The sequence below is a fragment of the Clupea harengus genome, chromosome 1, assembly GCF_900700415.2.
Source record: "Clupea harengus chromosome 1, Ch_v2.0.2, whole genome shotgun sequence".
NCBI lineage: Eukaryota > Metazoa > Chordata > Actinopteri > Clupeiformes > Clupeidae > Clupea > Clupea harengus.
In genome coordinates this window covers 5,185,483-5,212,278 of record NC_045152.1, presented here as the reverse complement: position 1 = coordinate 5,212,278, position 26,796 = coordinate 5,185,483, and the positions used below count along the sequence as shown (strand labels likewise).

The 26,796-nt window shown below is 46.6% G+C and overlaps 2 protein-coding genes across 2 annotated transcripts in view; one reads left to right on the top strand and one right to left on the bottom strand.

Moving 5' to 3' along the window:
• csnk1da (casein kinase 1, delta a) overlaps nucleotides 1–14,175 on the top strand; it is a 15,284-nt gene extending 1,109 nt beyond the window's left edge. Inside the window, exons 2-8 of the mRNA XM_031577069.2 lie at nucleotides 4–232; nucleotides 689–859; nucleotides 2,311–2,459; nucleotides 3,286–3,454; nucleotides 5,790–5,902; nucleotides 7,134–7,201; nucleotides 11,393–14,175. Coding sequence (XP_031432929.1) covers nucleotides 4–232; nucleotides 689–859; nucleotides 2,311–2,459; nucleotides 3,286–3,454; nucleotides 5,790–5,902; nucleotides 7,134–7,166 — 864 coding nt within the window. The 3' untranslated portion in view covers nucleotides 7,167–7,201; nucleotides 11,393–14,175. The remainder of the gene's footprint in view (nucleotides 1–3; nucleotides 233–688; nucleotides 860–2,310; nucleotides 2,460–3,285; nucleotides 3,455–5,789; nucleotides 5,903–7,133; nucleotides 7,202–11,392) is intronic.
• A 2,559-nt stretch (nucleotides 14,176–16,734) lies between these two features.
• slc16a3a (solute carrier family 16 member 3a) lies at nucleotides 16,735–24,849 on the bottom strand. The gene is made up of 5 exons (XM_012827097.3): nucleotides 24,321–24,849; nucleotides 20,649–20,899; nucleotides 19,284–19,427; nucleotides 17,786–18,577; nucleotides 16,735–17,297 (listed from the first exon to the last, which is right to left on the bottom strand). Exons 2-5 carry the CDS (start codon nucleotides 20,869–20,871, stop codon nucleotides 16,735–16,737), a joined length of 1,722 nt encoding a protein of 573 aa, XP_012682551.2. The 5' UTR covers nucleotides 20,872–20,899; nucleotides 24,321–24,849.
• Between the last annotated feature and the right edge of the window lie 1,947 nt (nucleotides 24,850–26,796).

Below are 26,796 nucleotides of genomic sequence, written 5' to 3'. Positions count from 1 at the left end.
CAGATCAGCCGCATTGAGTACATCCACTCCAAGAACTTCATCCACAGAGACGTGAAGCCTGACAACTTCCTCATGGGTCTGGGGAAGAAGGGCAACCTGGTCTACATCATCGACTTCGGCCTGGCCAAGAAGTACCGCGACGCCCGCACCCACCAGCACATCCCCTACCGCGAGAACAAGAACCTCACCGGAACCGCCCGCTACGCCTCCATCAACACCCACCTGGGCATTGGTCAGCATACCCCGCGCACGCATGCATGGGTTTTTAAATAGTTGTCCGTAACGTTGCAAAATTACCATATTACCAAAATTAGTATAACATAGCCAAGGCCTATTAAACAAATGTTTTGTACAGACATGATTTACAGTCTCGATCCAAATGAAACCCTCTAAAAGGATCTGTGTGTGTGTGTGTGTGTGTGTGTGTGTGTGTGTGTGTGTGTGAACGTGTGAACGTGTGTGTGTGTGAACTTTATGCTAGTGTTTCTATACTCTGTACATTATGTACGTACGCACCTTCTACCATTTAAGTTGAGTCACAGGCTTGTCCTCCCTCACCCCCTAGATCAGGTGTGTGTGTGTGTGCGCGCATTTTAGTCATCCTGCCTAACAGCCATGTACCAGCCCGGGCTCACTCTCTTGTTTGTTTGTCTGCCTCCTCTCCTCTCCTCCCCCTCTCCTCCTACAGAGCAGTCCCGGCGTGACGACCTGGAGTCTCTGGGCTACGTGCTCATGTACTTCAACCTGGGCTCTCTGCCCTGGCAGGGCCTGAAGGCGGCCACCAAGAGGCAGAAGTACGAGCGCATCAGCGAGAAGAAGATGTCCACGCCCATCGAGGTCCTGTGCAAAGGATATCCCTGTATGTACCACACACACACACACACACACACACACAGGCACACACAAGTCTGTTATTTTAGCCTGATGACTTGAATTTGAAAATTAATTCGTGTGTTTAGCTCAACAGTTCAGTTTGAAGGGAAAACCTTTATTTTGTATTTGCTCAGCAGTGGCCTATGGTCATGGTGTGGTGTACTGTTGATATGAAAATACTCGATACAGGAGAACGGCCTTAAGTTCAAAGATATTGTTGGCCCATGCCCCATGTCACCATTTCCCCCGGGTTTTTCTGCAGTTCAGCGGGGAAATGGGTAATGCTTATTACGAAAACGGGCAGACGATATATTAACACACAGATTGAGAGCCAAAAGCACTCAGTCCCTTCCAATCCAGTTTAGTGTGTGGTAAACAGCTGGCACTCACATCAGCGTAAGTGTTGTACAAGCATATGGTGGAGCAGACTGTCAAACGTCACTGTGAACCCACACCAGCGGGGAAGGGCTGACTGAACCCCGGGTCTTGAGGGAGTGAACCGGGTGTCAGAAGAGGGTTTGCTTGGCGCATGGAATTGCACACTTGACTTAGTTAATTTGGGAATGGACTCCAATGTTTCCCCTAGGTTTACAGCTTTGGGGGGGGGGGGGGGGGCGCGGCCACCGACACAAGCGCTTAAAGGAATTATGGTGTTCATGTGTTTCTTTTAATGACAGCAGTCAATATAACCACTGAACAATTATTTTAACTGTACATTGAACTAAACATCGGAACATGCCTTTATGACAATTATCCACAAAGTGTGCAGCTTTTGTCACTGCAGTGTATCTTTCTGGGCTTCTGGATTTTTTTTTAGAGATATTTGCGGCGTAAAATTCTGTGCGTGCGTGCGTGCGTGCGTGCGCGCGCGCGCGCATCGCGGCGGAACTCCGCTATGCGCGATACAGAGAGCAGAGGAGAATTGTAAACGCGCGACCATGTAGAGACAGAAATTACATGCCGTCGTGTAAATAAGATAAATAACATAAGGCTATTTATTTTGTTTAATAAAAGAACAAGCTATAGACCTGTTCTATAGGAAAGGTAACCTTAAATGACTTCCGTTGTGATCTGGCGCTTTATAGAAAATAAAATTAAACAACATTAACTTGACCTTCCAGGGGGGGCGGGGGGTGCCGTTGGGGGAGCGGGGCGCCCCCCTAATATAACGGTAGGGGAAACACTGAACTCTGACCCTACGCTGAAACTGAAATGTGTTATGAGATGGGCGCTCAATCCTCACACTGGAGTCCAGTGCCTCTGCAGACTTGTCTTGTTTCCTTGTTCTAATGTTTTGTCACCAAACTAAAATGACTGATTGTCAGTGAAACTAGCTTTGCCTTCCCGGGTGGTATACCTAGTCCTTTTGATGAGAGTTTCCAATGTCGGACCTGTTGAAAGTGATCTTAACCGATGTTCCCTCTCCTCCTTCCTCAGCGGAATTCGCCACGTACCTCAACTTCTGCCGTTCGCTGCGCTTCGACGACAAGCCCGACTACTCGTACCTGAGACAGCTGTTCAGAAACCTCTTCCACAGACAGGGCTTCTCCTACGACTATGTGTTCGACTGGAACATGCTCAAGTTTGTGAGTATTCTGCAGGGCACTTCTCTCTGTGTGTGTGTGTGTGTGTGTGGTGTGTTTGTGGAGGGTGGGCGATGAGTCTAAGACTGTAGGAGTATGTTCAATTATACACAAGGATATGTTGGTGTTTGCAAATGGAAGGAGTGTGTGTGTGTGTGTGTGTGTGTGTGTGTGTGTGTGTGTGTGTGTGTGGTGTGTTTGTGGAGGGGGGGCGATGAGTCTAAGACTGTAGGAGTATGTTCAATTATACACAAGGATATGTTGGTGTTTGCAAATGGAAGGAGTGTGTGTGTGTGTGTGTGTGTGTGTGTGTGTGTGTGTGTGCTTGACGGTGGCGGCAGCAGTTAAGCTGTGTGAGTTGGCTGAAGGCCAATAGTTTGGTCTCTGGGTTGGTCTCAGAGACAACAACTCTGATGCATCATGGCAGGAATAAACTCCACCAGTCCAGAGACTGCTCCAGCTACCTGATCTCTCCCTCTTCACCATTACTGAAGCGTGGCGCTCCTCAGTGCCAGGGGTTGGTGTCTGATCCTGGGAATAAGTGGAATAAGCCCCCCCAACACTTTACTGTGGCCCACAGCTGTGTCCTGGCAGGTGTATTTGATGCATTAGTTTGTGTGTGTGTGTGTGTGTGTGTTTGCTAAACGTGTGTTTGTGCCTTTGTCCAACATTGTGTTACAGTGAGTAGATTTCCCCCCCCCTCATCTGAGCGTGATTTTGTGAGTTCATATTTTTATTGGTGTGCTGGGATGATATTTTGGAACAAGTCGGTGAGAACACAACCTGTAACCATTCACGTGTGTGTGTGTGTGTGTGTGTGTGTGTTTAGGGAGCGAATCGTGCAGCGGAGGACGCCGAGCGCGAGAGGAGGGATCGTGAGGACCGGCTGAGGCACGGCAGGAACCCAGCGGCACGCGGCATGCCATCAGCCTCAGGCCGACCCCGTGCCACGCAAGACGTGCCACCCCCCACGCCACTCACACCCACCTCACACACAGGTGAGCTGCCTTAAAACACACACACACACACACACACACAGACACACACGCGCGCGCGCGCGCTCGCCTTCAAATCATGAATTAGTGAGTTAAAAAAGAAAACATTAATCTTTGGGACACTTAACTAACAAAAATACACCTATTCAGTCACAGGTGAACACACAAGCACACTCCCTCACCCTCCGGTCTTTCTCTCGCTCACACTAACACACACACACACACACACACACACACACACACACACACGTCCTCACTACACTTCAGGCAGGCACCATGACCCGGTGCTCTGATGAAATTGTTGCCTCACAGGGAGCTCTTCCTCCTTCAGGCACCTGGGTGAGGCTGGTCATGTCCTGACAGTGAGGATTGTCATGTTCTGACAGCCATGTTCCTTTTCTCCCACCAAAAGCTGAAAAAAAAAAAAGAAAAGAAAACTATTCAGCTGACTGGAAGGCTGCTCAATGTAACCACCCCACACATGTGTTGAGGCTTTGGATATCTGGACCATTGTAATGACTGACCCAGGCACCCAGTAAGACCTCTCGTCACTCCTAAAACTCCAGCAGTGTGTGAGAGAATACTGAAAATATGAGAAGCATCCAGTGTGTGACTGCCTGCCTGCCTGCCTGCCTGCCTGCCCGCCCGCCTAGTGAGGGGAACTGTAGAGCTAACAGGCGTGTGCTGGCAGAGCCCACGGCTCCGTGGCGGTGGAATGAGAACTATGCTGCGGCCGTTGCAGCCGTTGCAGCGTCACACTGAAAGCGAGACCGCTGTTCCGTTGCTCAATTCTCCACAGCTTCTGTGTTCCCTCCGCTGGGAGCTACAGGATGTCGTTGTTGTCGTCATCCTCTCTTTCCTGTTCTTCTGGACTCCGCTCTGCTTCCTCTTCTTTAAAAGCACTCAGCCTGTCTCATCAGAGGGGGAAGGGGGGGGGGGGGGGGAGCAGGGCAGCACACCCAGGTGCTTCTCTCTTTCAGCCTGTTCCTTTCATCGTCTGAGAGATGATTGGTTCAGAGGTCAGCTTCCCTCAGAGGTGACGCTAGCTAGCGTGATGCTGGGAGTGGCCAAGAGTTGTGTTTAAGAGGGCGAGGTCTCCTCCTATGTCATCGGATAAAAGCCACAGTAACGACAGCAGAGATCAGTGGAGGTTTGCAGTAATTCATGATTCAGTCACAATGCAGACACCTTTTTATTAATTCATCTAAAAGGCGCCTTAGTGTATTGTGGCTAACCTGCTAACGCTTTGCTGGAAAGCTAGCAGCTAATTTTGAATTGAGCTGTTAAAAAAAGAAAAAGGATTCTTCCAGTGGGACATTGTTTGTGAAAGGATGGAAATAAAAAGAAGCTTTCATCACAAACTGCGTTGTTGTTAAGTAATGTGAGCACATTTTTCAGTGTTTTAATTAGTCAAATCTGAAATCAGGCATGGCTGTGACTACCTCAGGCCCTGTCTAGTTGGTTGCACATCGGGTCCTGCGCAGACTGTTTGTGGCCAGGTGGGGCCTTAGATGGCTGACTGTGTCCTGGGAAAGGCAAGCACTGCCAGCTGGGCACGCTCACGTCTCCTCTCTGCCTCGCTGACGTAAATGTCCACTTCCTGTGGCGCTCTGTGGGCCGTAAGTTAGCTAGTCCGGGTGAGGTAATAGCTGATGAGATTACAGGCTGGCAGGGTGGCTGAGTGCCGGCCTGGTTTGAGTCAGGCAGGCAGGCAGGCCGTGATGAAAGCCCTTGCCGCTCACGCTCACGCTCACGCTCATGCTCACTCGTAAAAGCCACCGCAGAACTGCTGTCAGGGACCGGGGCGGCGTGCGTCACACAGCCAGATGTGACTGCTGAAATAAAAGGCGGCTTTTTTTTTTTATTTTGCTTTTTAAAACGGCAGAGTGCTTCCTCTGGAGCTTTACGTTGTAAGAGTTACTGCTGCATGATAATTCCCACTAATTACTATTGACCAGTTGATTTGTTTTTCGTGCATACTATTGATTAGAGAATCGAGTTCAATTTGTTTTCTTGTTTTTTTTTTTCTGACATGATGTTTCATATTTTTGTATGTTTTGAAGTTTCACATTCACTGTTTTTTTTTTATTTCTGTTCACCTGGTCACTCCTGTTCAGAGACTAATGCCTCTTCCAAATTCAAGGGCTTGCCTGCCATGGAGCTCAGAAATACTGATAAAAATCCTCACTCTATGGGAAGCTGAAGTCATTCTGAGAAAGCTCATACGTAGTCAAAGTTCACAGTGAGAGTTCCATAAACAGACAGTGGATATCTGTAGGTAGTGAAGGCCTTTTGTCTGGTGCTAATGCTAATGTCTCTCTCTCTCTCTCTCTCTCAGGCATGGAGCGGGAGAGGAAGGTCAGCATGAGACTGCACCGCGGCGCCCCCGTCAACATCTCGTCCTCAGACCTGACGGGTCGGCAGGACACCTCGCGCATGTCCACCTCACAGGTAAGGTGTCCCCCGTCTGCCGCCCCGTCTAAAGCGCCTCACCCGCTCTCTCAGAAGAAGGGGACAGCAACTTAACATGCAGCTGGCTTTGGGAAGATAGTGTGTGTGTGTGTGTGGTTTTTCTGGTCATTCACACACACACACACACACACACACACGCACACAATTGTAGGGAGTATATTGTTTTTATTTTAAATGGTGCGTGTGTGTTTGGTTTGTGTTGAGTTAGCGTCTTCAGTCCCCAGCACTTGCTGCAGCCTAATGTCATTCCTAAGGGTGCCTCCCAGGGTGCTAGTGCCAGGCTGTCTGAGCCCGTCTAGCTGACTTGCCGGCTGGCATGGCACAGTTAGGCTGGCACTGCCAAGAGGCTGAGCTTGTGTGCTGGCATGCAACTCTCCCTCAGGCCTTCTGAAAGAGGGAAGGAAGAGGGGCTCCACAGAGAGAGAGACTGCTCACACGCACTTCCTCTTCCTTTTCACGTTCTTGTCCAGCGTTGAGTCATCTATACTGTTGAGCTTGCTGTGGTTCCAGCCCGTGTCACTGTAGGTTACGAATGCAAGGCAGGATTAACTGTGAAATGGGGAGGGTGCGTCAGTCACATGATCATGTAGGATGCAGGCTAGTTTTGGTAACTCTGTAGTCACCTTCAATACAGACAGTATTTCCTACTGGCCTCAGGCCTGCTCCATATACTCCGTTAAAGGTTAAAACCAGCTAATTTAGATCAGTGTTGCACAAGCCCTTTAGCTCTACGGAAATACTGCTCCAGGCTGTACAGAAATCCCTATTTACAATGAGCACCTACAGTACAACTAATCACTCAGACCGTAATTCTGGGGTCACTGGGAAGCGAGTGTGTGTGCTTTCATTATTGCTGCTTTTAACTGGAACTGTTATGTCAAGACTCTCCCCCCACCTCTCATTCTTTTCTGATGGTGTTGAAACTCTTGTCCCTGTGATAGTCTCTTTTTCTCTCTCTCTCTCTCTCTCTCTCCCTCCCTCCCTCTCTCTCTCTCTCTCTCTCTCTCTCTCTCTCCCCCCCCTCTTAGTCCTCAACCAGGAGTCTCTGTTGTTTTAAGTGTCTTCTGGTCCTGTCAGAGCACTGTGCTGGGATGGGCTTTGTTTTTTGTTTCTTTGTGTCTCTGTCTCTGCTCACAAACGGATGTCTTCTCCTCCTCCTCCTCCTCCTCCTCCCTTCCCTCCCCCCCAACATCTGACCACCACCCCTCAGAATAGCATTCCCTTCGATCATCATGCCAAGTAGCTGCTCGACACGTTCTGGTGTGACGGCAGCCCCGGGTGAGTGACAGCAGGGTGCCATTTTGTTTTTCTTAATCCCTCTGGACTACCTTTGCCTACCCCTGTCCCTCACACCTACCAGCCTATAATGCACAGCTGATGCCCCCTCACCCCACCCCACCTTACCCTACCCCAGCCCCTGCACACAATACCAGCTTTTCTGGACCAGCTGTGGTCCAGCGTTGGAACTTCAACACCAACATGATCACATGTGGTTTGGATATCTCTAAGAAGGCCCGTTCAGGAGCATTAAATGGGTTTTTTGCGTCTAGCTCGACACTGGGGAATGTAGTTTTAGTAACCCGGACAGTGTTCTGAACGTGTATGGCCGGATAGAGGGGGTCTCAAAAACACACACAGGCTCTATGGTCTGAGTGTGAGGCTGTAGGCTGCAGTGCTGTTTCGTCGTCAGCCTCAGATGGGCTCTTCACACCGACCCGGCGGGCGCTGCAAGTTGACCACCGCAAGGGGAATCTCGGGTTTAGTGTTCTCCGGGATGTCACTCTCGTTATTGCGCAAGAAGTTCAGGACAACTCGGTTGCATTGTTTCTTTTAATTAGTCTGCAGGGAAACGTTTTGTTTGTTTGTTTGTTTGTTTGTTAAGCCTATTAGCACAGCATTAGCGTTAGCACACCACTGAGCCTTCAGGCCAGACACAATTACCGGTTTGGACAAACATGGTAAAGCTCAAACGTCCCAATCTTAACTCAAGTTTTCAAAGATGCTGTAACATTAATGGGGCCATACTTGGGTTTGCAAGTTTGCTGATCACCATAGGAACAAAGTGTTTCATTTCAGACGTTTGACCCTCTGCAAGCATCTTACAGACTAACGCAAAAACCCAACTATATGGCAAGCCAATTGTGGTTGTTTTTATTATATTGGCCAGGGACAGCTGAGCCAGTGTTTATGCTGAAGTAAACTTCCTGTCTGGCATCCAAAGGCCGACATCTGCAGCTGTATGTACTAAAAGATGTAGTACTGAATCACAACACAACACAACGGCTCCATGGCTGTCTTCTCATATACAGCGTACAGACCTGGCTACGGGGGGGTCTGAGTCCCTGCGTTGGCCAGGTTGCCATGGACAGCAGGGTGATCCTGGTTGTGTAGTGACCCCCAGCGCGTAATGTGTGACGTGGGCTAGTGAGAGTGTAATTCTGCAGCAGATGCCCGCGTTTAGCCGGCAACTCACAGATGGGCGGCAGGATAAGAACCTGCCGGATTAGAGCAGCACACTTGCAGCCCCCAGCCAATGCGTGTATAGGCACGTTAATGGAGTTCGGTTTTTAACAGTGGAAATAGCTCAAAATGTCAATATGAGACTCATTTATGCACCATCGTAGTGTGGGGAAGATGGCGGGAATGATCTGGGGGTTTTCGGAAATGAAGGAACCTTGAGTTCAGCAAACTTGGTGGTACACATAAATGAACAGTAGCATTTGCTGGCATACCACTGACGTCGACTGACCTTACTTCATACAAACCAGTTATTCAGTCATCTTTAAACGCTACATGTCAACTAGAGTTCCAGTCTCTGCTCAAATAATGCAGCTTCTTCAACCGCGCTTTCGAAGAGGGGATGGGTAGTTCAGGTTCAACACGACCATCAATTACAGATTCGAAACCTATTTTGACCAGACCTGAAAACACTGGTGGCCATTCATGTAGTAATGTAGTGTATTATAAATGCAGTGTAAACAGGGCCTGTTCTGTGGTGGAGAGGGATAGATATGCAAAAACACACAAGCGCGCGCACACACACCCTTCTGGTACACACTCTCCAGGGCTGTTTTGTCACGTCCAAACTGGCTCAGGATACAGTGATCACACACACACAAGGGCGTCGACAAAAAGAGTTCCACCCAAATGAAATCCCTTTGCTCCCTGAGGCGCTGTTTGACATGCTAACATGGTGGATCCGCCTCCTTTTAAACAGTAGTTAATCTATTTGCTTGAATGAAACGTCCACCCTGGATCTAGTGGCATTGTACTTGGTCCCGCCACATATGGACACTCGTACATGCCGTCGTCCTCCCATCTGCTTCAACTGGTGCGTCCCTATGGTCCCATAGTTCCCTGGGCCACCAGAAGCTGGCCTCGTCCCCTCTCACCCATGGCTGCAATAAAAAGCGCCTTACTGGAAACTCCCCTGGACCGCACACAGCACGCTTATCCCCCCCCCAGCCCCAGCCCTGGCACTAGCCGTGGCTATGGCGGCTCAGTTGACTGCTGTGGCTGAAGCTGGTCAGTTGACTGCTGTGGCTGAAGCTGGTCAGTTGACTGCTGTGGCTGTGGCTGGTCAGTTGACTGCTGTGGCTGAAGCTGGTCAGTTGACTGCTGTGGCTGTGGCTGGTCAGTTGACTGCTGTGGCTGAAGCTGGTCAGTTGACTGCTGTGGCTGAAACTGGTCAGTTGACTGCTGTGGCTGAAGCTGGTCAGTTGACTGCTGTGGCTGAAACTGGTCAGTTGACTGCTGTGGCTGTGGCTGGTCAGTTGACTACTGTGGCTGTGGCTGGTCAGGTTGGGGGTTAAAAGCGTGCAGGTGTACGTGCTGCCGAGAGAAGAAGCCTGGGCCTCCGCTGCAGTTCAGAGTTGCTGATTGTGTGCTCCACTGCGCCCTCTGCCTGCGTGTTTGTGCGTGTGTGCTCCCTTTTGGCTTCGTCTCAAATCTAATCTCTCTTCCTCAATTTGTTTTAATCTGTTTCCTACTCTTTGTGTGTCTTCCTGTTTCAGTATGTGATATCAGTCTGGGTGTGAAGTGTGTGTGTGTGTCTGGGTGTGAAGTGTGTGTGTGTGTGTGAAGTGTGTGTGTGTGTGTGTGTGTGTGTGTGTGTGTGTGTCCCTCTCTGCTTTGGGTTTGGCTGTGGCCTGCTGACTGCTAACAGCTCTCCAGCATGCTCACAAGGGTTCCCCCCCCCCTTTTCACGGTCTAGTCCCCCCCTCACCCCCATCCACTGTTGAAGTGTGTCCCTGTTAATGCCCCTCCTGACACCCCTTTTCAGCTCTCAGTCCAGGTCATGATAAGATTACACTTCATAGTGTTGGCACTCCTCCATATGGTGATGGCAGGTTTTTTTTTTATTGGTCGTAGAGACGAATAACTGTAGCCAAGTCTGTGTGTAGGAATATATTCTTTTGCATTGCCTCCAAGTTTGAAGCATTTTCCCATTGTGATGAGTGGAGAAAGAGGACAGTCACGAGATGTGGCTGCAGTTAAGCTATGGCTGCTTACTTCACCTTGGCAGCCCTTTTGTTCTGTCTCGCTGTGTCCCCCTCCCCCCTCGCTGTTCACCTCCCTCTCCCTCGCTGCCTCTCGTTCATGGCTCTTTCTCGCCCCCTAGAGGTCAAAAGCTGCACCACTGGCTAGATCTCTAGAGTGTGTTGCTCACTGTCCTATCCAGCATGGGCAAGTCCATTCAAGAAGAGGGAGGGGGAAAAATTCCCACATTAAGTAATTTCTGAATTCTGCTTATGCAAGTACAGACAAAGGTGTGTGTGTGTGTGTGTGTGTGTGTGTGTGTGTGTGTGTGTGTGTGTGTGTGTGTGTGTGTGTGTGTATGTGTGAGTGTGTGTGAGTGTGTGTGTGTGTACAAAGTCTTAAATCCTTCTTTTGTCCTCTGTCCTGGCCAAATCCCTCTAGCTGATACTTTCTCCATACCCACACACAAACACCATACAACAGCACAACACAATACAACACAGCAGAACATACTCAGTCAGTCCTCCATTCAAGGAGTACATTTACAGAACCATGTGTTTCTTGTTCCACCAAAAATTCAGAAATGGATGAAAAAAAACGTTGAACTTGATCAACTTCAGTAATTCTGTGTGTGTGTGTGTGTGTGTGTGTGTGTGTGTGTGGCGTGAGCATCTGTGTGAAAGTGTGTAGGAGCATGACTCCTGTTGCGGAGGTTGCAGCGGGTGGTAGGGTGGTTGGAGGTTGACATTCCTTGTGTCCCATGGTGAAGTGCTCCTGTCCCCAGCTGTCATCCATGCTCAAACTTGGAGAGCTCAGGAGAGTTAGCCGCCATTCTGAGAAAGCTCATACGTAGTCAAAGTTCACAGTGAGAAACTCTGAGTTCCATAAACAGACAGTGGATATCTGTAGGTAGTGAAGGCCTTTTGTGTGGTGCTAATGCTAATCTCTCTCTCTCTCTCTCTCTCTCTCCCCCCCCCCCCCCCCCCCAAGGCTCTGTCACGCGTCACCCCCAGTGGCCTGCAGTCTGCGGTACCTCGATGAGACCAGACCTCCCCCTCCCTCTGCGCCCCCAGCACACCCCACCTTCCCATCCCTTCACTTGACACCGAGGGCAACGGCACCCTGAGGGCCCAACCACCTTGACCAGGACATCCAGCAGCCGACGACGATCTGTTGCGGGATAGACGGGGAAAAAACGAAGAAAAACCAAACAAAAAAATATCGACACAAAAAACGACAAAAGTGCGCACACACTCACAAACACAACCATGAATCTGCGACCCAAGCCAGTCAAGGGCCAGAGACTTTCAGTCCTCTCACCTTTTCTTCCGAACACCGCTCTGTCTAGCCATACGTCATGCTAGCCCTCATGGTGGGGAACATGAACAAGACTTGCGCGCACACACATGAACACACACACATACATACACACACGCCTACACACACACACACACACACACACACACACACACACACACACACACACACACACACCTGAACACACAAACTTGACACATTTGTTTTTTGCTCCACTGCTCTTTGCCTGAGCCTCGCCCATCATGTAGGTGGATGTCCGTTGGCCGTCGTTGCCTTTGCCACCCTGGCATACGCTAAGAGGAAGTGCCCTCCTCTGTCAGTGGGGTAACCCCCCCCCCCCCCCCCGTCCTCTCATGACCTCAAAAAGCCCCCCAGCGATGTAGAGGCAGCACACTAGCGTCCCTCTGTCCTCCTCAGTCTTGCCCCCATTGCCCTGAACACCCCCCCCCCCCCCCGCCCTCCCTCTCTTTTTGCCCCCTCCCAGGCACAGAGGCTGATGGCTCTGGGGCAGACCTGGGACTGCGGCTGCACCAATGGCATTTTTCCACCCAATTATTACCCTCCCGCTCTGTGTTGTATCAAAGGCAAACTTCAAGCAGTTTCTACCTGTTGCGGTGAGTGCTTGGACGGAAGCTTCTGTTGGCGGGGTCGTTTTTTTTCAGGCTTGTGACACGAAAAACTCGTGTCAATGTTTTTTTTTATTTCGTATTTGTTTTATTTGAACCGTGAACTCCAGGCCGGAGACTGTCTGTCTGAAAATCCCTGCATCGCCAATACGAAATACGAGGGGGTGGGGTGAGAATGCCAGCCCCAACATGCCTGTATGCCACACTCTAGTGCAGTGGATCCATTAGCAAAACATGCAGAAATGCGTTTGTTTTTTGTTTATTTTTATGTAAAAGGGGGAAACCACCGAAAAAGCTATTATTTCCCTGTTCTCACAGTCAGCTGTTTTGTTCTACTTTCTCAGTTCTATAAGCGCCTGGTTGTTTCTGTTCCCGGGCGGTGAGCGTCCCCCCCCCCCCCATGAAGCTTCTCTTTATGTTTTTAATGCTGTTGGAAAGCTGTGAAATGCCTGCATTGTAGAAATGTCCAATGTTGACGTTGCTGTTTTTCGTTCTGGTTTTAACCCTGCACCAATTTCCCCCTCCCTGTGGAAGGCGATCTGGGGAGGGGAGACTCACAGCGGGAGTGGAACAGCCCTCACTCCCCTCGGTCTCCATGACTACCCCTGTGACTGGAGGATGCTCAGCGCCTCAGCTTGATCTGAAGTCACTTAATCCCCAAGGGCTCTCTCTCTCTCCCTCCCTCTCTCTCTCTCTCTCTCTCTCTCTCTCTCTACCCCTCTCTCTAGTTTCCTCTCTGTCTCTCTTTCTTCTCCTTCTGATTTTATTTGTCTGTTGTTTGTCCTGTTTTCTCTCTCTCTCTTTCTCTCTCTCACGTTTATTCCTCGCTCTGTCCTGTTTCCCTCTGACTGCTTCATGGGACGTGTTCTTTGAGCAGGGATGGCTGAGCACCAGCCGTCAGCTCTCATTAAAAGAAAGCCATGTCTATTTTGGAATCAGCCTCTTTTTCTTTGGGAAGAGGGGGGGGGGGGGGGGGGTCCTCTTCAAGCCTATATTTTAAAAAAGACTTTTGAACTCAATTGGGTTATTTTGGGGTTTGATTTTTTTTTTTTGGTTTGTTTTTAAAAGCGTACTGAATTTATTACAATGGCTTTACTTAATTTTTTTTTATTATTATTATTTCTTCCAAATCTGTAGCTCCTGGACTTCCTGGTGTTGAGTCCTGACGGAGTTGAAACGGCCGGCTTGCCGCGTCATATCATTCAGCCTATTAGAGCATTAGACCTTTTTCTTGTAGTCTGTGGGGGGAAATGGGGAGGTTTAGTGGTGAAAAAACTCTTTCAGTTCTGTTGTCATGTGTATATAGGATGTTTCTAGTGATGGCGAAGCTCCATTTTTACATAGCCTCTGTCTGTCTCTGTAGTGCGAGGGTGCTGAAGAAAAGGTTAGTGCTTAGCAGGGCGATGTGTGAACTAGTTCTTTTCACTTCTGGTGGTCTGAAAAATATAAAAACGCCAACAAAAAAAAATACGTGAAAAAATACAAAAACGCTCACAAACTTATTTGGGGATGGTCCCTTACTGGTGTTAGTTACACTTAAGAGTGGAGAAGAAGAAGAAGAAAAAAAAGACACGAGTACACTTTGTTTGGGATCAACCAACTGTCTTTTATTCTTTATTTTTATTTTCTGTTCTTGGATTTAACGTTTTCATGACCTGGTTTCATTCGGTCTGTGACTGCAGAGCCACACGTCACGTCACACTGTGCTAGCAAACTCTCTCAAATGGAATTATGGGAAATCTTCTTGCCCTGTAAGATTTTTCTCCTCATTTGTATTGCCACTGTATTTGTGTATTTTAAATTGTGTAAATAAATTAATAAGTACTTGTATGCACTGGTGTCATGGTAGACTTTTTCGTTCATCAAATGAAATGCTGACTGTTAATAGCCTTTGTGTTGATGCATCTAACCAGTAGGTGGCCCAATTGGACAACGTTAAATCTACAAGTAAACAGAAGGCATTATATTCTGTTGTCAAGGGGACAGAAATGACAAACAAAAATATCTCTTCGTAGTTTCATATTTATTGAAATCTGTAATGGCCACATCGAAAGCAGCAGGTTTAGGTTTTGGAAGGAAGCCGTGTGAACAGTGCCGGTAGAAACATTACCACAGGGAGCCATGGTGTCAGTGCACAGGAAAGGCCACACCAGCACAGATGAGATCAAACACTGTTTCAACACTTATTAACACAAAGTGTACTACACACACTGTTACCAGATGGTCACGAAATTACAATTTTTATCTTGTGAGGTTTTGTGGGCGTGACAAGACAATCAAATGGCAGGTAATCCACCCAGGTGTATTTAATATTCTTACTATGCCTGAAAAAAATGGTGTAATACATACTAGTTACTCAAAAGTCAAAATAAAAAAAAGTCTTTTGAATGTTTGTAGGCACCCAGGAAATTATTTAAGAACAGCGCTGTGTGTGTGTGTGTGGCAGCGGAAGGAAGTCAACGGTTGAATCTGTCGGTGAGGTTGTTGTGTTGCTCCAGCTAGGTTGATCTAGGTGACCAAGGCAGGAAACATCATTGGTTTGGCAAGATATTTTTTATAGCCTAATGTGACACGATTGTAGCTACTGACTATTGTAGTTAACTATGATGCAACTTCCTATTGACATCAGGAATCCTAACTAATGTATATACATCATTAAAAAAATATATTGTTGTGACTTTAATGTCCAAACTATTAATCCCCAGGACAAGCTTCTGTCAAACAAACAAAAAAACAACACAACCCCCATTATTCATCGAATGAATCCAGTTCATATCATGGGTAGGGTGTATCTTCAAGGTAACTTTAATTCCAGTTTAATACGATTCGAGGCTCATCTGGTGTGTCTGAGTGGCTGTGAAACCCGAAGCCTCCAGAGGAAGGCTGCATTTCGTCCCTTTGTGATAGGCCCCTGGGGTACAATAGACCCCATCAGTGTCTCAAATGTGACCCGTCAGGGATCTATTTTTATAAGACAGTGGCAGTGTTTTGTCAGTCAGGGTGACGAGGCGAAACCCTTGCTGATTTCATTCTTTAGTAACAGGCATAGAGAGTGCAGACATTACAGGAAAATAAACAGGACATGAAATTCATCTAGTGCTCTACTTCCAGATTATTAAAGAAAATAGCTGCCAGTATCCAGCCTTCATCGAACAATCGTCAACTAAATGTTGCCACACCTTTACAAGTAGAGAACTTATAAAAAAATCAAGTAAGGTTAGAAGACTATTAAGAGATAGCACTTATTACAGTAATGTCTTCAGAGGCCGTTTAGCCACAACATTGTAAAAAGCATTCCAAAATCACCTTCTTACAAAACAAATTACAAAAAAACCTACAAAACTATCAACTGAAAAATGGCAGTAGGATGATCCTTTGAAGCCTTTCAGTTCAGCATAAATGGAAGGACAGAAACTCAGTTGTACCTGATGAACAGTACTGGAATGTAACAAGGTCATGTAACAGTTAAACAAAAAACAAACATCAAAAAAGCACACAGCATGCCACAAAAACACAGGTGGACAGATGTCTGTGCAAACGTGCACGTCACTTCAAAACAAAAGCAAGCTGCTCTCTCTCTCACTAAATACCATTACCATTAAATAGCAACCAGCGGTTTCTACAGCCTTCCCGGTACCACGGGAGCGGTAAAATAACGATCCTTTTTTTCCATAGAGATTTATTTACCCATAGAGATCAGTCTGTGGTCTGAAGGTCTTGAATACTTTCATCTTGCCATGGTCTTCGATGAATTGTTTACACTCAAGACTCAATAACAATAACCCAACAAATGCAACCCGTGCGAGGCAGGCACACACCTCCCTGGTTTAGCTCTGACGAAAGGGAACCACACACACTGATGATGTGAGCATGACCCAAACCGGACCAAAGCATCACTTTCATCTCGTTGTTGAATCACACGACTTTTGGTAGCTCTTGTGGAACGAATGTACAAATGCATGATGAGATGTGTGACACAAATCCAGTGCTTATAAATGACTTCTAAACATCTATGACCGGACATCTATTATGGCAATCCTGCCATATTGCTGGTGCACTGTCCTATAAACTAAAGTGTAGGGAAAGCAGCACTGCTTCCCCCATACAGTACACATGTGAAGACCTGATGGGGTCTGCGTTCTTAAATATTATCTACTAATTACAAAAAACATATATTAATCACATTATATATATAAATACATATATTTTATGACAGTGTCGAGTGTGTGCGCTAATATCAATGTAGGTGGTGCACCATTCGTCCTTTGATGGTTTGGTCCTCCACTTCTGGGAGTGTTGCTTTTTTTTACTATTCTTAAAAACCCTGCCGTTATCTTCTTTTCATTCCCCCCCCCCCCCCCCCCTCTGTGCTTGAGGGGTGTCTGTCGCTCACAGATTGGTCTCAGGGTTGGACACGGCGTCAGCATTCTGCGCCCCACCATCTTTCAGAAAGAGCTCCACTTCTCCGGAATCCACCATGACGCTGTCGGGCCGGGGCTCCCCCACGTCCCCGTTGGGTTTTGGGGACACCTCCTTCACCTCCTCCACGCCCCCATTGGGTTTTGGGGACACCTCCTTCACCTCCTCCACGTCCCCATTGGGTTTTGGGGCCCCCTCCTTCACCTCCTCCACGACCCCGTTGGGTTTTGGGGACACCTCCTTCACCTCCTCCACACCCCCGTTGGTTTTTGGGGCCCCCTGCTTCACCTCCTCCATGCCCCCGTTGGTTTTTGGGGCCCCTTCCTCCAACTCCTTCACCTCCTGCTCAGGCTTCCTGAGCTGCTCCATTTCTGTGCCTGCTTTGCCATCCTCCAGCATGGCATCCGACTGCTGAGGTGTCTTCTTGATGAAGAGGATGTTGCATGTGGTCAACACCAGGGCGGAGAGCACCACCTCGCTCCCGGCCAGCAGGAACACATACTTGTAGTCTTTGGTGGCATCAAGAAGTTTTCCTGTTTGCCAAAAACAAAAGAAAGCCATATTTGAACAATAGCATAAAGCGGATAGAGAATGCTGCCTGTTACTACAACGTTTATTTTGGTTCCAATAATGGTTAACTATAGGTCAAAGGTCATTCAGAAATGTAATACAAAACTGTCTGTGATTATCATTATTGCAGCCATCATTCAATCATTGTGACTTTGAAATGATTGCTTCAGATTGATCAGGATATATCCTACTTCTACAGAAAAGTACATTTCTGGATGCGTATGTGATGCCACGTACGTATATGTGTAGGCCAATCAGGTCAGTGCCAGTACTGTCACCGCTTAAATGACCTTTGCGTAACCCCTGAGCCCGGGAACATCACAAGTGACTCAGTGTGTGCAGATGTGCTAGTTACCGCCACCACCACGCAACACACACACACACACACATGCAGACAACACACATGCAGACAACACACACATATGCACATGCAGACAACAAACACACTGACCTGCGGAGGGTGGTCCTACAAGCACAGCCATGGCCTCCATCAGGAGCACAAGGCCTATGGCGCTGGGGAACTTCTCCGTGCCAACAATCGACATCAACACCTCAAACTGCAGGGCGCCCACCATTCCGTACGAGATGCCAAAGAACACGCAGAACACCACCAGGGCGGCGTAGTCCTTGGCCATGGATCCCACCAGGTCGGTGATGCCATTGAAGAGAATGGCGAAGCCGAGGAGATAGACGCAGTGCGGGCGCACCCACTTGAGGCCGGCGATTATGCCGCATGTGGGCCGGGCGAAGATGTCGATCATGCCCAGGATGGTCAGCAGCAGCGCCGACTTGTTGTCCTCGTACTTCAGGTCCTTGGCGTAGCTCACTACGAACACGGGCGGCACGAACAGCCCCAGGACCATGATGGTGGCGGCCACAGCGTAGATGACGAAGCCGGGATTCTTAAACACGGTGAAGTCGAGCAGCTTGGCTTTAGGCTTCGGCTTCTTCTCCGCCGCCGCCGCGCCCTCCTCGATCGCCAGTTCCCCCTCGGGTTTTTTAGGGCCCGTGAGGGGCCTCATGAGGGCGCCGCACGCACAGCAGTTCAGCAGGATCCCCCCCAGGATGAGGAAGCCCCCTCTCCAGCCGAACTCATACTGGAGGACCTGACCCAGGGGAGACAGACAGCACAGGGCCACTGGGCTCCCCGCGGCAGCCAAGCCGTTGGCCAGCGGACGCTTTTCACTAAAGTACCGGTTCAGCATGATCAGAGAGGGCTGGAAGTTCAGGGCCAGGCCCAACCCTGGGGACAGAACCAGAAACAGAACAATAACAGTTACAGGGAGTACAGAACAATAAGAAACAGAACCAGAACAATCACAGTTAAAGGGAGTACAGAACAATAAGAAACAGAACCAGACCAATAACAGTTACAGGGAGTACAGAAAAATAAGAAACAGAAACAGAACAATCACAGTTAAAGGGAGTACAGGTGGCAATAGACCCTTTTCAGCAGTTATTTTCTTTCTATCTGTCTGCTAATCTTAACCAATAGTATACAAAAATATATAAAATAACTATATACTTCATATATAAACATAAATATATACTTCAATTTCAATTGAACTATCAAATAACATGCTTACATTTACGAAATGTAATAATTAAAAGAAGATTACAGTTATGAATGGTGACCACATCCACAGTTACAAAATGCATGTAGCTCTGTCACGTATTTCTGTCACTCATTAACTGGTGACATTAGATTACTTCATTCACTTACTTCATGCAAATGTATTCAAAATCTTTTATGTTGACCGAATATTGACACTCATATGTAAACAGACATATGTACACAGTGATGCTGTGCAGTACATATATATATATATTTACAGATATTTTACATATAACAATTTTTATTAATATGTAATTTATTTGACAGATATGTAATTTATATCTTATCAAGTTGGATCTCTTTCTAACAGGACAGATGCATGTGTGCCACTCACCTGTGATGACTCCAACACACAGGTAAATGTGGATAATACTGGTGGCGAATGAGGCCAAGATCATCCCCAGAGAGGCAAAGAGTCCCCCTACCATCATAACAGGCCTGCAGCCAAAACGATTCACCAACACACTGCAGACAGGACCTGATCACGTATTCTCAAATGTATGCACACACACACACACACACACACACACACACACACACACACACACACACACACACACACACACACACACACACACACACACACACACACACACACACACACACACACACACACACACACACACACACACACACACACACACACAAAGGTCAATTGTTACTATATTTGTTGGTCAATTGTTACTATATTTGTTGGTCAATTGTTACTATATTTGTTGGTCAATTGTTAGTATATCAAATTATAAATACCCACTACAGTGCCTTGCCAATGCCAACTGTAATCAAGACTTTTCTTCACTATGCAACAGTAATGGCTGTTGTAGCTGAAATCAACCCTGGCCTGTACCCTACACCCAAATTCAGCCAGAAGTTATTTCTTAACACAGACATTTATATAGGGTGACCAGATTTGAGTTTGTGAAAAAGAGGACACTTCGTCGCGGGGGAGGGGGCGTGGTAGTGTATAGCATACAGACGACCACGCCCCCTCCCACGCGACATCTTTTCCACATGCAGATGTCATGTGCTGTTGTAAACAATGCAACTAGTGGAAGCAGCAAGGTGCTCAGTGTTGCCAGATTGGAAATGGCGAAGTATCGTACCAAATGCTCAAAATGATCGTCTTTGGAGGATAATTATCGTGCATCTGGCAACACTGAGAGGGCGGTCGACCAATGACAGTTATCTTTACAGTGAGAGCTTGGCAAGAAGGTGGAACGTAAGGGAGATACCCTTTCCAAAACTTGTAATGGCGTAAAAACTAGTTTGTGAAAGACCCAGAGAAACACAAATATCCGACGAGGCAAAATATTTGCATGGCTGTTCCTTAGAGCAAGGCTAACACTGGCCTGTTCCATAGAGCATGGCTGTTCCATAGAGCATGGCTGTTCCATAGAGCATGTCTAAGACTGGCCTGTGCCATAGGGAATGGCTGTTCTATAGAGCATGGCTGTTCCATAGAGCATGTCTAAGACTGGCTGTTCCATAGAGCATGTCTAAGACTGGCCTGTTCCATAGAGCATGGCTGTTCCATAGAGCATGGCTAACACTGGCCTGTGCCATAGAGAAAGGTTAACACTGGCCTGTGCCATAGAGCATGGTTAACACTGGCCTGTGCCATAGAGAAAGGTTAACACTGACCTGTGCCATAGAGCATGGTTAACACTGGCCTGTGCCATAGAGAAAGGTTAACACTGACCTGTGCCATAGAGCATGGCTAAGAGGATGGAGGAGATCCAGGCTGTGTCACTGTAGCCCACGCCAAATTCCCGTATTAACTCCTTGAAGAAGACACTGATGGCTTTGGGGAAGGCGTAAGAGAAGCCTGTGATGACGAAGCAACCGAAGAGCACGACCCACCCCCAGCCTCCATCCGGTGCTTTCACCCGACTCCCGCCATCGTCCAGTGCGACTCCTCCCATGGTGCTCTTTACTGCTCACTAAACCCTGCTGGTAACCCAAACAAACACATACACAAACACACACACACACACCCCCACACACATACACATACATACAAACAGACACACTAACCATTAGTGATATGTCTGTCAGTACACAGCAGCAGTGAATGTCACTACCGAATTGACCGCAAAAATCGCACAAGCTATGAAGCCACTTCAACATAGGTGTCTGGCCAACATGTTAGAAAAGTGTGTGTTCAAACTTTTCAAAACTAATGTTCAAACGGTGGATGAGAGTTGCATAGGTTAATCTCATCTATAGCAGCAGAAATGTCATGGCAAGTTTCCTTGTCCCATTCCAATGTTTAGGCCAGAAAAAAAAACATACTAATGCAGAAACAATTGGGAAATGCCTACATTTTCTCCCAATGTTCTCTGTTGCCAGGTAGTAATTATCATTAGAATTACTTATATTAAAGCAACACTATGCGATTATTTTCCATAGCCATCCAGGATGTGCTCTGTGTAGTTCTGTGTTGGAACACCCTTTTAAGCTTTCACACCTCCACCACCCATAACAGCAAAATACACCAGCTAACCAGTTTATATGCAAGCTGTTATCAGTACCAACTGAACTGTTGGTGGTGTTTGCAAGGTTTTTGTATGGGCCTTTAGGTTGCTAGTTTTAGACCAAAACTCCTAGCTGCTGCTTTAACCCCAATGATTGTCTTCTCAGATGGGTTTCAGTACCCATGGGTATGGGAGCGAGTACTCAAGCGAGGCAAGGGTGTAATTTACACTTGGCTCCAAACCAATGGCCTTGGCTTCCTCCAGCACATTTGCTCCTAAAACCAGCCTTCAGCGTGATAAGAGGTAATTTATTGTGACTGCTACTTTGGTAGTGAAGATTTAAGTGGCAAAATTCGGATGTAAGGTGGGTTTCTTCTAAGTACGCTGTCGCAAAATAGGACCTTGGGTTTGGTCTTGGTTACATGAAGAGGTGGTTATTGATTGTGGGTGTAACAATCTAAATCTCTCTTTCTCTCTCTCTCTCTCTCTCTCTCTCTCTCTCTCTCTGTGTGTTTGTCTTTGTTTTGTTTAGTGTATCTCTTTTTGTATCTCCCTGAATTTTTATGGGAAGCAGGGTTACTAGGTAATTTGAATACATGTGCAATTCACATGGACACATTCCTCAGTGAGATGGCCCCAGTAAGACATATGACTCCAGACGTGTCCACACAGCTTGGATCACTTTTCCCTCCCCTTCAGAATGCTTCAATGGTGGAGGTGAAATATCTAGTCTCTGTCTTAACCGCCTAGTCTTAAAATTGCCTATTTAGGTCTCCAAAACAGTCACCATGGTAACCCTAAAGCCTTTATACAGCCTATTTGCATTTCTGTACATGTGTAGTAAATGCCTAGGACATTTATGCTGTGTTTTTCTATATTTTTCAAACACGAAACCTCCTGTCCCTTTAAACACCCAATAATGTAACACCAGTGTTTATTAGGTCGCTGCACGATAATGGTTCATGAATGTTGACGCCAGAGATAGCACGACTGCCTTGGGCCTTTATGTCACAAACTATTGTTCTATTATGTACCAGGGGAGATGTACAGAAACTGCCTAATATAGGCCTACGTTCTCGTCTGAATGCTGAGAAAGTATCTAATGCATCAGAATCAAGATAATGTTTTTTAATCACTGAATCTACATCATGTCTTTTATAACACAGCCAGCGCATCTGGATTCATTCGCAAGTATAGTCTTGCCTCACCTAGGTTTGCTGACCGCAAGTTCCACGGATAGGGTGGGGTGTCCCTACACGACGCAAGAAATACGTGCCTCATCGGACAGCCCCTTCATTCGCCATTTGAATTTAATTAAAAAAAGTCGCGTGTGTTATCAGGGGCTTATTTCCTAGAAGCGCGAACTGTTCCAGGTCACAATGCTCTCTTCCACTGATTTCTGCGTAGGCTTAACCTACACACTATACTCCACTCAGAAACTAGGAACATTTGGTTTCTAGAAGTTATTCCATTGAGGTACAGAAGAGACTCGTTAAGTGGCACGCATAATACAATCAGGTTGGATTGAAGCAAACAGGGAGCGAAACTTCACACATTGTGTAACGAGGGCACGACTGACAGCGATTCAAAAGGTCGTATAATGTGGTCCACAGTGGTCGGTCGCACTGTATAACAGAATGTTAGCAAGATCAGCCGGCTCCTATCTCATGTGATGAGTTCAGAGACGATGTAACCAGATCTGACCATCAGACCATTCTGTAGCCGAACATCTGTGTTGCTAGGTGCTATTAGGTAGCTCTTCTCAACAACCGGCGGCTCAGCGCACTCGAGCGTGATAACATGACAGGAATCATCCGCCTCCTAAAGGTTTTAATTCGTGTCATTGCTTAAGTTTAGATTTAAGGAAGAAAAAACGTGAGACGTTATTGCCACCAACTTGGGTAAAAATGTGCGGTAGGCCTATTTACCATGCCCACGCATCTAAATAGGCTAATTCCGCAAATAACGAGGGGGCAGTGACAGTTTAAGTCAAACGGAAGATATCTCGAGCTCGAAACAGAAGGAAATCGAAGGAGAAAGCTTTGACCGAAGACACGACTAAAGGTGCGCCATGGTCAAAGTTATACAACGGCACGATAGTATGTTTCTCACGTAAGCAACTACATCACAACGAGAGAAGAGCATACGCACTGCCCTCATGACCAACTGTTCTCTATGAATGTGGTTGTACACTTTGAAGAGAGATGAGTTAAATATCTGCCACTTGTGTAAATATTACTAAATCCTCACCGAAAAATGACTGCGGCACACGTGGAATATGCTTTGGTTATAGCTTATGTCATATAATTCGCTTGGGATGCCGCAAGCAAAGTTTTCAATTCCTGTCACATATGTTTTGTGAATCTAAATTGTGTTAATTAGGCATAGTTACAAGACCATTTTGGTTCGCTGTAGCTCTGTTATGAAATTAGCATGGAAGGCTCTGATCATCTGAGGAGAATCAACCTGTTACCTCGGGAGATGCTGAGAGATGCGGTGTCAGACGCTCAATTCAATTTGGCTACGTCTGTGCCTCACGAAACTAAAAACGTATGGTTATACTAAGTACATTTGATTGTAATCACAGATAACAGAATCATTTTAACTTAGTCTAACCATATGTGTCAAAAATGAAGAATAAGGAAAATGTATATTACCGATAGACAATGCATAATTCTGATAATAGCCTATGCTCGCCAGTGCGTCTGAAATGAATTAGGTGTAAATTGCTATTTTTTACTGGCCTTTACATTGACTAGCTATTAGATTGTAAGTTATTTAAAAATGTTGGTCCTTGGCATCAGTTGATGTAAACGTCATTTAACTAATTAGCCTATATGCGAGAGAAGGTCTGATTAAGCTTCTTAATTCCAATACTTTTAATTTAGGATACTCACCTGGGGTGATGATCTATCAGGGAATTGCAGCTGATTTGTCAAGTCTGCCCGTTAAGTTCCAATTTGCACCATTGAATCACGTTTATTTCAGCACGTATGACAGTAGAAACGTCAGGGGTAAAATCCCTCCCCACCCCATAGAATGGACGGCACGGGTCCTAGTGTCTGCCAGAGAATGCTTTTCTCAACACAGTTTCCTGTGACTCAACTGTGACCAAAACTGACGTCGGCGCTTCCTTCCATGTAGTTCCATTCAGATGCTCGTGGGCGCACGTATACCCGAGCAGAGCCAGCTAGAAGGCATTGAGTTATTAAATGATCTTTCCCCCCTCCTTTCTTTGTTTTTTGTTCTATTCTGCATGGCGGTTTGAGCAATGTTGTGAATGTGATCAGACTAGATTTGGAGAGTTGGAAGGAATACACTCTACACCATGCTGAAGAATAACATATTAGAATATAGAATAACATATTACATATTCCTGTCCTCTCAAGCAGCGTGTTCCAAGAGCCAGGTCAAATGCCATGAACTGTGTTTTTACACATCTTGTGTAAGGTGTGCGAATAAAATTGTGCAAAACTATTTCATAATTCCGTTTCTCATATGACTTGATCATCATCATTATCATCATCGTCATCATCATTGTCCACAAAAAAACAATATAACACCAGCATAGTCCTTTTTTTTCCTAAGAAATCATTTTTACAACTTTGCAGGGTTTTTCTGAATGACATCTTCATGTTCAAATCATCGGAAGATGCCCCTAAAACGGAATGATCATAATGAATGCCGCAAAATTAGTGCACATGGTTTGTTCAGTTTTGGTACTACAAGTGTTAATGCTCTCCAACATGATTCCAACGATGATCTTTGCTACTGCTCAGACTCGTTTCACATATGTGACAGTTCTGCCACGGTTTCCATTTTAGTCCTGTGCATTACAGCGTGTTCTCTGCCCGAATGCGATTAGACCTATAAATTTCGCCCAAGGGCATCATGGTATTGATCTCAGCGGCCATTCATCAAAGTTGTTTAATCATGGTGATCCCGGAGTGTAACCCACTTTCTGCCGGACCCAAGAGCTCTATAGGCTCACCATGGGCAGTGCCTACGTTCTGAAGCACATGTGCCCGGTCTGGCCATATCGTCTATCGACCACCACCCAGGTCTCACAATGTTTTATTTAAGCTTGTTGAAAACACATCATGGTTAGTCTGCATCTACATAGAGGATTTTTGGTTCTATACATCACAACAGCTGCAGTCAGATTGTGTTTTGTTCATAGCAATTGGGGGCTCCCCAAATGAAAAAAGGTCTGAAATGTGTGCAGAGGGGACCAGCCACCCATCCACCCACCCAAAGTAGACTGGTTGACTAAACATACATCTTTGATACTGAAATATCTTTTTGACTAACCCAGTCGGTTCTGCATGCCATGGACCCTTTGTTTAGAAATGAGAAATGCTCTCATATTGTTCCAACAGGCTGTACTTCATCGCTGACCTGATTTGACTCTAAGCCATGGCATCATGATGCAACGATAAGTAATGGAGGAAGTGTGTCAATCCGCTGCAAGTTAGTGAGTCAGCAATCTCATTCAACAGTCCAGGCAGCCATACCTGTTTTATTTGCATAACACAAAAATACCAGATACACAGACAACCTCTGTGACAAAGTTTTTTTTTTTTTCCTTATTCCTAAGAGACTGACAAAAAAACAGTTGCATTCCAATGCTGGGGCCCAGAGTCACACCCTAGCTCTGTGGTCTGGTTTACTTAAACCATTTCACTTCAATTTAATTCTAGATAGAATTCTAGAATGTTTGTGCATAGCTTCTAAGACTGCCTCACTCTTGGAGGCTATGTACAATTTCCCCAAAGTGTGGAATTGTAATAGCTGAGGTCTCATACAGTCCTATAGGCCTGGTTGAAATTTGAATGGGTACATTGGGAATGTAATTATGCCTGTGCATTGCCTCTAAGAGTGCCCCCTCTGAGATTTAAATGGGTACATTCATATGAGGCAAGAGGGCCTCAGGGGGGTGGGGGTGTTAGTGGTACGAAGACACAAATTAATGGCTTGTTGTCCTGATTAATCAAGTGGGTTACAGGCTTCTTTCCAAGCATCTCGGGGGTAAATTGTAGTCAAAGAGTATTGGGACATTTGGTGTATCTGCATTTTCTCACTTTGTCCCTTGTCTGCCAGATACACCACAGTTGCAGTTCTGTTTGGTGTACTTTGCAGTTTAACTCATTTCCCTATCTGTGCCTACCTATCAGGTAGTAGGCCAACCAGTGTATTTGAAAGACTAAACATACGGAAGTCCACTAAGAAGAGAGGAAGTTGGCCTGTGCAATTCTTTTAATTCCTCCCCGGATTATCTTTCAGGTAGGCTTCCATTCCGTCTTTTTGGTACGAGTTCCCCTTTCCAGCACGTACCACTTTGTCTCCCTCTGGCTGTCAAGAAACTTATTACAC